At 40.7% G+C, this 10534-nt stretch overlaps 2 protein-coding genes and 1 pseudogene across 4 annotated transcripts; 2 read left to right on the forward strand and 1 right to left on the reverse strand.

The window, feature by feature from the left end:
- Positions 1 to 450: 450 nt before the first annotated feature.
- On the reverse strand, positions 451 to 1259 carry LOC131333416 (thaumatin-like protein; annotated as a pseudogene).
- Positions 1260 to 3280: 2021 nt separating this feature from the next.
- LOC131332313 (CASP-like protein 4A4) lies at positions 3281 to 5309 on the forward strand. 3 transcript variants are annotated; one of them, XR_009201645.1, is made up of 4 exons: positions 3281 to 3663; positions 3775 to 3910; positions 4841 to 5155; positions 5190 to 5309. XR_009201645.1 is itself a non-coding variant. In XM_058366463.1 (3 exons), exons 1-3 carry the CDS (start codon positions 3281 to 3283, stop codon positions 5021 to 5023), a joined length of 702 nt encoding a protein of 233 aa, XP_058222446.1. In that variant the 3' UTR covers positions 5024 to 5262. The 3 variants fall into 3 exon arrangements, 2 of the variants coding, with proteins under 2 accessions (XP_058222446.1, XP_058222447.1); XM_058366463.1 differs by having other exon boundaries at positions 4841 to 5262; XM_058366464.1 differs by having other exon boundaries at positions 3781 to 3910; positions 4841 to 5262.
- Positions 5310 to 6666: 1357 nt separating this feature from the next.
- LOC131332314 (BON1-associated protein 2-like) lies at positions 6667 to 8016 on the forward strand. The gene has a single exon (XM_058366465.1). It carries the CDS (start codon positions 7035 to 7037, stop codon positions 7623 to 7625), a length of 591 nt encoding a protein of 196 aa, XP_058222448.1. The 5' UTR covers positions 6667 to 7034; the 3' UTR covers positions 7626 to 8016.
- The last annotated feature ends 2518 nt before the right edge of the window (positions 8017 to 10534 follow it).

The following is a 10534-nucleotide window of genomic DNA, read 5'->3' on the forward strand; positions in this document are numbered from 1 at the left end:
TCTTCGCTTAGTTGATTTATTAGTAACAGTAGCTGTAGCGTCGGCCTCAACCTTAGGGAAAACAGGAATGAAAGGCCAAAACTCTTCAATTTCGATGTCACTCACGAAAGGAAATTGACACGAAAGGTTAGCAATGAGGAGACCTGGGCGGGCATGCCCTTGATTCATGACGCTCATCCCTATTGCTTGCTTAGTTCAGCTAATCCGCAAATAGTGAAAGCAGGGGAGTGGCGTTAACAAAAAAAGGAGTGGCAAAATTAGCAGTCAATTATTTTTGCACTTCATTATATAAAGCACTCTAAAACTCGCCTTCATGGTACTCATGCCTCACCCGAAAAAGAACCTTCCCATAACCATACTAACTTCATGAAAAGTTCCAATAACGGGATGCAGATTAGATGTGGTCATGTGGACATCAAGCTCAGAATTATTCTGCCATGCACAATCAAATAAGAATAGCTTTCAGTTCTAAAATTGGATTTCATAACTCTTTATCATCGCATACAAGCAACAGTTCCGTAATCCCAGAAGGTATGTCGGGAGGGCAAAAAGCAACCCTGTAGTTGGTTCCCCCAGGACAAGTAAATGTGCTAGTCTGATCATCCTTAGGGTAACTATAAGCATCCGGATACCTTTCCTTGAAAAACCTTGAGAGAGTTGTGGGTCCACAACTTCCGGAGTTGCAACAGTATTGATCAGTCTTGTACACAGTGCACGGGTTGTTACACCCGCCTGGGGCGCGCAGCTCGTTCGGGCATTGCCCGTTTATATCAGCAATCCATCTAATGCTGCGGGTGCACCCACCCGAAGTAGGGCTAAACTCCATTGGCACGTTGAACCCGTCTACGAGGGATATGTCGAAGAAGTCCAAGTTGCTGAATTGGTTTAGCGCATATTCGGCTAGTGTGTTAGGGGGTTGACCATACCCCCGGCACTCGAGAACCCCGCCGCAGTCACCGGTTTGGCATCTTCCCTGGCCCGATCTGTTAAAGTTGCAACCAGTTCGGGGCCACACGCGGGCTTGCTTTGTGCCTGCAGGTGGATTGATGGTCCAAGTCTGGCCCTGGTCAAGGCGGCGGCCCAAACAGTGAAGGGACAGTTGTTTTTGATACTGACAGTGGCTGCGTGGGTGGAGGTGGTGGTGAAGTGGAGGGAAGTGAGAAGGAAAAGGGGCAAGGCAAGAGAATTACAGAATCCCATGTAATTTTATTAGAGGAATGGGGTCTAGGAGTTCTGTTTGTGCGGATGAGTATATGGATATGTATGAGGGGGGAGGAGGGCCGGTGAGCTTAATTGGATCCAGGAGTGAATCATTAGAAAAATACTCCTATAATAATGTGTTGAAAATTTTGTTAGATATTGATGGACTAGGAGTAGGACTAGTTGTTTTGCGTGACTGGAAGTGAAGTCAATAACGTGTTTTTGTTGAAAATTTTGGTAGATGGTCGAGTTCATTGTTTTGGTTGACGAGAAGGCAAGCCAACTGAATCAAAGGCGAGACTTGGTCTCCGGCTTTGGGTAGTTATAGTAAGTACGGGGATGTTTAAAATTGATTTAATTGAACCCAAGAACTTGGCTCAGCTCGGTTCGGTTTGGCGAGCTGCTCCGAATAAAAAATGAGCCAAGCTCAAACACTCATTCGACTTGGAGAGCTCGACTCGTTTGTACCCCTACCAGTGAATAGTGATCCCGCCCAAGGCGTCCGAGTGTATCTCACCCAGTTACCCGGCCACCTGTTCGACAGAAGTTCCAGCCCAATTTTTCCATAATAGGTAAGAGGGATTTTATGCCACCAGAATCACCTAAGTACGTAGTCAATATGAATTTGATGACATCCCAGAGAATGTTAATGATCATCCATGGGTGAAAAGAAATATTATGCAACTTTTTGGAGTAGTTGTAAGGATGCTTTCATCCGTACCAAACGAAGTAAGAATTTGGGGGAACAGATTTGGTTTTGTTACCTATGACTGTTAGGTACCAGCCGATGCAGCGATTAAAAAAAAGGCCAATGGAACCTGGTTTATATCAATGTGAAGAAAGCTGCATTTCACAAACAACTGAACAAGGTAAGGTCGCTAAATCACAAGAAGCCAGTTGGTGTGCCAAATACCAATCGGTAGAGTACTAGATTACCAGGACAGGAGAATGATGGCAACTAAATCTTATATGACAGTCGTCGAAGGTGCTACTTAGGGGTGAGTGGGGGTGTGTGTGTGTGGCTTAGATGAAGTTCAAGGGCGTTCCATAGGTAGCTGACAGGTAGCACTAAAAGACCCCGTTAGATCATTATGAGGTACATCCGATTGACAGCAGATTCATGTAGCCGACCGCATTTAATTGGGAGTTAAGGCTCAATTCGGTTTGGTATATGTACTCTTCAGTCTAAGGAGTTATTTCACTCCATGGTGAAGAATAACATGATATCGCTTTCTAACTGGTTCAATTCAGTTGAGAAAATAGAATGGGCAAATAGTTCCGCCAACAAGATGCGTACGGCTTTCGTATCCTGGAGTTCCCCTTGATGTTTGGTCTGCAGAACATTTGCACCTATGGTCATTCTTGGGGAGACAATATTTGTCGTTGGATGCATGATAACACGTATAAGAGCTTGGATTTTGACGAAGGTAGGGTAATTATGGATTGTATTGACGAGGCGGTGATTTTGAATCCAAGCGCAAATCTATCGTGATCAGAGTGACTGAAGATTTACTGTCGCGTGTGAATAAGGAAGATTTGGTGATTACATCCAGCATGGCTCATTTTAGCTCCTGCAACGAGGGGTCCGAATCCGGTGAAGTCATGTAGCTAAATACAACAGCCTCGTGTATTCCGGCACAAGTTCAAGTCATGAAAACCAGTATCCTCCCATAGCAATCAGGATGTAGTTGTCTGTATACCTACTGAATAAGACCTTTTATTATATATACCATGCGGTCTTAATTTGTTGCTTTCTGCATGTTGCATATAAATATTTCTGCTTCTACCAAGCGAGTGATTCTTTATTGTTTCTGTGTGTGAGCAAAGATTCATGCATTTGATAGAAAATTTGTTGACGTGCAAACATCGTTTTCCATCACCTACCCTGTCAATAAATCTAACTAGAATTAGGTTAGAACATTATCCTAAACCAAGCTAGACGAAGGGTTAATCACAAGTCACAAAATGGACTTTGCTGATAACATGCATTTGTTACCTAAACCCTTCTCTTTACAAATATGATAAGCTCATAATACAATCCAACCTTGGTTTAGTTGCTAACTTGATAGACTCAAGAAAGATGCCCTCTTTTTATTCACAAGCAACTTCTGAAAAAAGCCTTCCTAATAACTTGGAAAAGGGCACAGGTAAAGAAAGTGCATACCCAATGAAGGAATTAGGAGGAGGTATGGTAGCGATTGCTTGTGGATCAATGGCCGGCATTTTGCCGACCTCAGCAACTCACTCTCCGGCACCACCACTGTTGGCAACACCCTCTCCTTTCTCATTTTCTGTTGCTTCGACAAGGTGGAGCTCAAGACCTTCCATATATATTTCAAGTCTCTTCCTTCGGTTTCTGGCTCTCATTTTCTCATTTGCCTCTGCTCTCGCGCTAGCAGCTCCATCGGCTAAGAAGACTACAGGCAAAGATGATTCTAGCTTCAGTGACTATCCAGAACTATTGTAAGCGTTAGCAGTAATACTACAAGGAATTGGTTCTGAGAGTTTTCTACAAATACTAGGTGATAAAGTTCAAGAAGCCAATAAAACTACTAATTTCTTTTGTTTGTGTAGGTACAGCTTCATTGTGACTATACTGGCTTTTGTATATTCAGCATACCAGCTCTTTAAGGGTGTTAGTGACATTGCCTACAGAGGGATTCTCATATCAGATATGGCTTCTGATTACCTTAGCTTTATCCTTGATCAGGTAATTTGTTTCCCATGATGCCTTTTTAGAGGCTGTCTAATGGCCAACACCAGTGGACACGTGAAGGATTAGCATGTTTAGCAGCAGTTACCATATTGTGGAGGGCCAAACGAACATAAGCAACTGCACCTATGATTAGGATTAGCTATAACATGCAGTTTATATACCCGTGTGCAACCAATTCCTCTGTTGAGCCTGTCCTTACGGGACTTTGCCCCAAATTTAATTGGGCCCTCTCTAGTGGACGGGTGAGATTCGTCCCCCAAACATGTTAGTCCATTAAGCCAGATACTGAGTGATAAAACCAACATAAACAACTCCATCTATGATTAGGATTAGCTATATCATGCAGTTTATATACCCGTGTGCAACCAATTCCTGTGTTGAGCCCGTCCGTACGGGATTTTCCCCAAATTTAATTGGGCACCCTCTAGTGGACAGGTGAGATTAGTCCCCCAAATACATTAGTCCATTAAGCCAGATACCGAGTGATCAAAAGAAATATCTCTCTCAACCAAAGGTTTCTGGCAAAAGTCTCTCAGCATCTCCATGTTGTCAAAAGCACCCAATAGAAAACACGAAGGTTAGTGAAACCTAGTTACGAAGGATGGGCACTTGTCACAAATAGTTCATATTTCTGGGTGGATAAAATCATTTGGATGATTCGATTGAAAAGCTTTCCCTAAAGGATCCCCTTTTCAATCAGCTGGCACTGCATAACTCAACCATCATTGATCAATTGCTATATTGGACCTATGCTTAATGCCAAAGTGTTCCCTGTGGTCACGTAGGAAGAATAAGAGAACAATATATGTGGTAGAGAAAGAATGGGCTTAACACACATACCTTTGTTCCTGTGCATAACTTCGTTAGTCTTTTCTCTCTTTTATCAACTTATCTAAAGACTCATTTACTTCTACTATATAACAGTTGGCAGGTTACCTTCTCATATCATCATCTTCTATGACAGTGCTGGCCATCCAACAGAGAAGACAAGATACACTCTGGAAGGCGGCAGTTATCTCCGTCACCATGTCTTTTGCTGCTTTCGTTGTTATAGCCATTTGCGCGCTCTTGTCAGGTTACAAGCTCTGCAAGAGAATCATATGGTGACAGTTCATCTTCCTGATTATGCTTCTTACTAGAGAGGGGCAAGGCCAAACTAAGGGTAATCGGAGAAGCAACGTGCAATTGAAGTGTAGTAACTCCACAATCTTTCTGAATGTCAATAGACAAATACTATCAGTAGAACTCAGTTTTCTGATTGGAAATTCCGTAGTCTCAATGCTTTTGTTGGTTTAACCTTGTCTGTTGTTTTGTGGTACCAATCAATTCATGTGATATAGTTGCAACCTCTTGTGCCACTGTATAGAGCTGAAATGCAAGATGAATTTTGAAATTTCATTTTGAAAGCCTAACAGCGAAGGTGAGGAACGGCGAGAAAATGAAGAAAAGAAAAGAAAAGGAGAATGATTGCATTTATTTGGAAAGCTAAAAGAGATGGAAAATGGCAAGAAAGGATGCAAAATAAAGGTACAATGAATCTTTATTGGTCCATTTTGTTTTCTCATCACTTTCGGTGCAACAATACATTTTTTTCTCTCCCTGTCCCACAATCCAAAGGGTAACTGGGCATGTACAGGTAAGCTTCTGTAACTAGCAACAATCAACACGGTATTCCCTAGTTAGGAAAAGAGCCCTCTAACCTAGGACATCCAGATATGTGTTATCAAGAAAGAAAAACAAATCTAGATATTTAAGTAAAAGTTTCTTGCTTTTTACGAGACAGATTATTTTTTCATAATATATCACCTTTAATTCAAAAAATACTAATAACTTATTTTAGTTAGTGGAACACACCCTTAGTAAAGGAATCGAGTTTCTCTACACTTGCCGTGAGTGGCCGCTGGGTCATGCAGCCCCAGCCGTAATGCATATCTCCTAAGATAATATTGAAAATGACTCCATCCACACAAATTTCCAATAATTATGCTTGGTTTGGCAGCCAACTGTATTTTTTAACATATCTACATTGTCCTGATCGGGCCATTTTCCTTTCCTTGGGTCATGGTGTCACAAAAATCAGCCGCAATCAAAGTCGAAGGGAGCCAATCAGCCCAACTATGTAAGAAATTTTGGTTCAATAATTTTTCAAGACTAAAATCTAGTCTTTCGAGAGTTTTTTCGAATAAAGAATTAAACTCGAGTATTGTAGCTATTATATGATTTGACCACATTTGACAACCTGCGCATCATTATTGCACAGCATTTTTTGCCATAATTTAGTGTGCTCAAAATAAAAATTATTCTTACTTTTTAATAATGATTGGAATTTTATAATATTATGTGTATATACACAGTCCTGATCAAGTCCGGACCTCTTACGATCCGGACCTCCCATTTTTCGATCGAATTTCGATGATTCGAGCCACTCAATGTGATCAAAACGTGATTTTAAAGGTACCCGCGAGAAATCAACAAAAAAAATGACTGGGAAAGGCTTCATCCGAACAATTTTTTATTGAACGGTTCAATAAAAAACTGTTCAAATCAAGCCCTTTCCGGTCATTATTTTTGCTGATTTTTTGCGGGTACCCTTAAAATCACGTTCTGCACACATTGAACGGTTCGGATAATCAAAATTTGGCGGATACCCTTAAAATCACGTTCTGCGCACATTGAACGGTTCGGATCATCAAAATTTAATCAAAAAATGAGAGGTGTGGATGGTGTGAACCGTAAAAGGCGTGGACTTGAACATTTGTGTATATATACATATCAAAATTATGCAAACTAGCCCAAACTTTAAATTTGGGTGGAATTCCGGCCCCACTATAGCTCTTCCGTGGACTTAAATGACACGTAACAAGTATGATCTCACACATGAAAATTCCCTGAGAACTACCGAGAGTCGGTCAGTCACCAAAAACGGCAAAACGCCAGCGCTTGATTCCAAGTCCCCATTTACTTCCACCCTAGGAAGTTGCACAGAGTGGCCTCTGAACCTCCCTAGAAAACTCTCTCTCTCTCTCTCTCTCTCTCTCTCTCTCTCTCCTTCAATATATAGAGGCATGTCACTTGCCAGAATTTGACACATCAAGATTTGGCCAGACCCATTTTTACAATGGAACTCACAGTCATATCAGCGGAAGACCTGAAGCCAAAATCCTCTGCTCTCTTCCCCCGCCAGCTCAGGCCCTTTGTCACCCTCACCCTTCCATCAACCAACGGCGATAAGCCCGTCCACGTGTACCAAACAACGGTGGATGAAGCCGGAGGCACAAACCCCAGCTGGGGTGACAAGTTCCACATACCACTGGATCATAATTCCACCTCTTCCTTTTACCAAAGACAGTACTACCACCCTCTGATTTACCTCCAGTTGTGCACCAAAGATCTCATGGGTGGTCAGACCCAACTGGGGTGGTGTCAGATTCCGGCCGCCGATATACTCGATGGGTTGTCGCCGGCGGGGCACGTTCGCCGGCTGAGTTACCGGCTCCGGGCTAGAGACGGTTGCAGGGGTCATGGGGTTGTTAACATTGCGGTGAAATTGGACGGTTCAGGTCCTGTAATAATGTGCCCTCAGAGCCAGAGACCGAGTAGTTCTGATCGGAGACACTGGCCGGAGATGGGTTTGGGTCAGACGGTGATTGGGATTCCGGTTAGACAGTTGCCGGTGGCGGAGACGCATGGAGGGAAAGATTACTTGTAAGTGCTCCTGGAAGAGCATCACGTGCTGCTCTAGCCTTCTCCTCACCCCACATTGACGTGGGCTCGCTACAAAAAGTGCGACCTCATGATAATGTGTCGGAGATCTCCGAGCAACAGTGCTCCGGGACTATGAGTCAAGGACAGTTGGTGTTAGTTGTAAATAGCAGAAGGTGGGCCAGGAGGATTGATTAACGAAATCGACGTCTTGGATTTTTCCAATCATTTGGATTTGTAGTAGCGCCTACTAGAGTGAAGTGTCCAATTTTGTTGTTCACGGATCTGGCAAATTAGCGCCTGCTAGAGAAGTGAAGTGTCCAATTATTTGTAACTTCTTTTTCTTTTTCGTTTTGTATGTTTATTTTTTTTTGAATTTTTGTTAAATTTGTTTTATATTTTTTTTTGAATAATTATTTATTTCGACGAAAGGAATTTAAAAAATAAAGGTACAATCAAAAGCAAAAAAAAAAATCACTTAAAACGATAAAATATCAAGAAGCTGTCTTTTTTGTCATCTTATATATATGAATTTTTTTCAACATTAATTCATATTTTTATACTTTTTTTATTTATCTCGTTGAGATAAATGATTAAAAAATTACGATAAAAAGTTCAACAAAAAGTTGGTACGAAAAGTAAAAATTATCAAAATAAGTTTAGACAAAAAGTTTAACAAGAACTGAGCATAAACAATGTTCACGAATTGAAATGAGACCGTTTCTCTCACCCGTCTAAAACGTTGATGAACTTTGTGTCATTGTCAATCACTTAAATTGACATATCAATTACTTCCTCTATCCCAATTTAATGGAAGCGGGGGCTGCTGCTGTGACCCATTTGCGGGTCCATCCCGGTCTCGTTTCGATGATCGGAAAAGTTTACTTTATAGAGCTCGTCGAGTTGAACAACCATGCTAAAAATCAGCTTAATTAGATATCATTAAGTACCTGATCGGAGCCCATATGACTCTCGGTCCATGGGTTACAATGGATTTGATCCAGTGTTTCGGATCCATTCTTTTTAAGATAAAAAGGTTTCGATCAGGCACTTAATGATATCCAATTAAGCTGATTTTTTGCATAGTTGTTCTACTCGACGAGCTCTACAAAGTGAACATTTTCGATCATCGGAGCGAGACCGGGATGGACCCGCAAATGGGTCACAGCAGCACGCTGCAGCAGCCCCCCCGCTTCCCAATTTAATTGTGCTTTTTCGAAATTTGTGTCACTTTTTAATTAATTATATCTCATAATTTATAATATTTTATGTGATTTAAAAAATATTGTATTATAGCACTAATCAATATCTATCAAACAAGATCCATATTAGATATAAAATTTATTATCGATTTAAAAATATAACTAATTTTTTATCCGGTAAAAATAAAATTACAATTAAATTAGGACAGAGAGAATATATCATTGGAACATGCATGTACTTTCACTCACAATCTATTCTGATATACAAAAAGAGAATAATTTTGAGAAGTTGTGTAAGTGTCACAAATGTGATTCCCTATATAATCTTAATAGAATCAAAAATTGACACTACATTTTCTAAAATATGAATTACTCCCTCCGTCCCATATTCTTAGTCCTCTACGATTTTACATGTAATTTTCAACAACCCATATCTCTTAATGTATATTGTTTAAAATATGCAATATGGATATTATTTAATAGATTTCAATTATTTCTATAAAATAATGTTTTCAAAAACATAGAAAATAATATATATTGAGAGATAGAAGCAATTGAAAATTGCATGTAAAACCGTATAGGACTAAAACTTTGGAATGGAGGGAGTAACTACTAGCACAAAGTAGTTAGGAAAATTCTATGTACCCCAAAAGAGTACCCATAAATGACCCCGAATTTGAAAATCAATGGTCCAGATTCAATTTCTGAGTATTTTTTCGAGGTACTTAGCACTCCAATCACTCAAGCTCAACTATCCACTTTCCTTCTCCCACATCCCATGTGTTCACACGTACACACACGGGCGGAGTGTGTGTCCAATGACTCCAACCTCTTCGGTTCAACGGCCAGAAGTGTTTGGGTCAATTTATGTGCACCTCAACTTATACTCTCTCTGCTCCGATCAAAAGCAAATCATCCATACCGAGATCATAAAATTTACAAGAAATTATTTTCTTGCAGCCTGACCCCAAAAATCAAATCCTGGTTAATTGTGTGGTGCATAAACCCACACAATTGAAGATAGAGAAGAAGCAGAAAGTCTACCCACACAGATTTTGTACACCGGAGTCGTGCATAGATCACAAGTGTGGGGCCCAATCTGGATCCCACATAAACGATCCGAGCAGTTCATTAAATGTAAAATATTTTTTCAAAGGTCCAATGAAAAATCAGCTCAATCCGATACCTATAGGTGCTCAATCCAATCATTTAAACTTTTCAAGATCCTAAAATCTAAATAAAAAGTTAGATGATTCGATCGAGCATTTATAGGTATCGGATTGAGCTGATTTTCAGCGAGAACCCTCAGAAAAAATGTTTTCAATTCAATAAACGACCCTGACTGTTGGTTTGGGACCTGAAATAGACCCCACACCGTGATTGGTGCAAAATCGTTGTGCACAAAATCTGTGTGGGTAGCATCTCTGTAGAAGAAGTGTGTCTTAAAAGTTGTGTTGCGAAGGTGCTGGGACTTGCGGATAAAAAAAAAAAAAAGGTGCTGGGACTTTGGTTGACTTGATGTATAGACCCAACTGAAAATGTGTGTCTACTATCTACTGGACTCCACTCTCTTTTCTTGGTTGGAGCTTGGAAGTACAAGGGAACTTGTCCCCATTGGTGCTATGTTAGTGCTAGCTGATTTTTTGTGATGTAAAATGGACTTGGAAAATTTGGAGGCCGAAATTGTCGGACTCACTTCCCCTCGAGTTCTTCC

This window comes from Rhododendron vialii, chromosome 7a (genome assembly GCF_030253575.1).
Source record: "Rhododendron vialii isolate Sample 1 chromosome 7a, ASM3025357v1".
Taxonomy (NCBI): domain Eukaryota; kingdom Viridiplantae; phylum Streptophyta; class Magnoliopsida; order Ericales; family Ericaceae; genus Rhododendron; species Rhododendron vialii.

Bases quoted from the DNA above. Each gene is read 5' to 3' on its own strand.
- LOC131332313 (XM_058366463.1), top strand. From the start codon at position 3,281: ATGCCCTCTTTTTATTCACAAGCAACTTCTGAAAAAAGCCTTCCTAAT. The intron at 3,664-3,774 runs GTAAGCGTTAGC...TTGTTTGTGTAG, and splicing joins AGTGACTATCCAGAACTATT to GTACAGCTTCATTGTGACTA. The intron at 3,911-4,840 runs GTAATTTGTTTC...ACTATATAACAG, and splicing joins TTAGCTTTATCCTTGATCAG to TTGGCAGGTTACCTTCTCAT.
- LOC131332314 (XM_058366465.1), top strand. From the start codon at position 7,035: ATGGAACTCACAGTCATATCAGCGGAAGACCTGAAGCCAAAATCCTCT.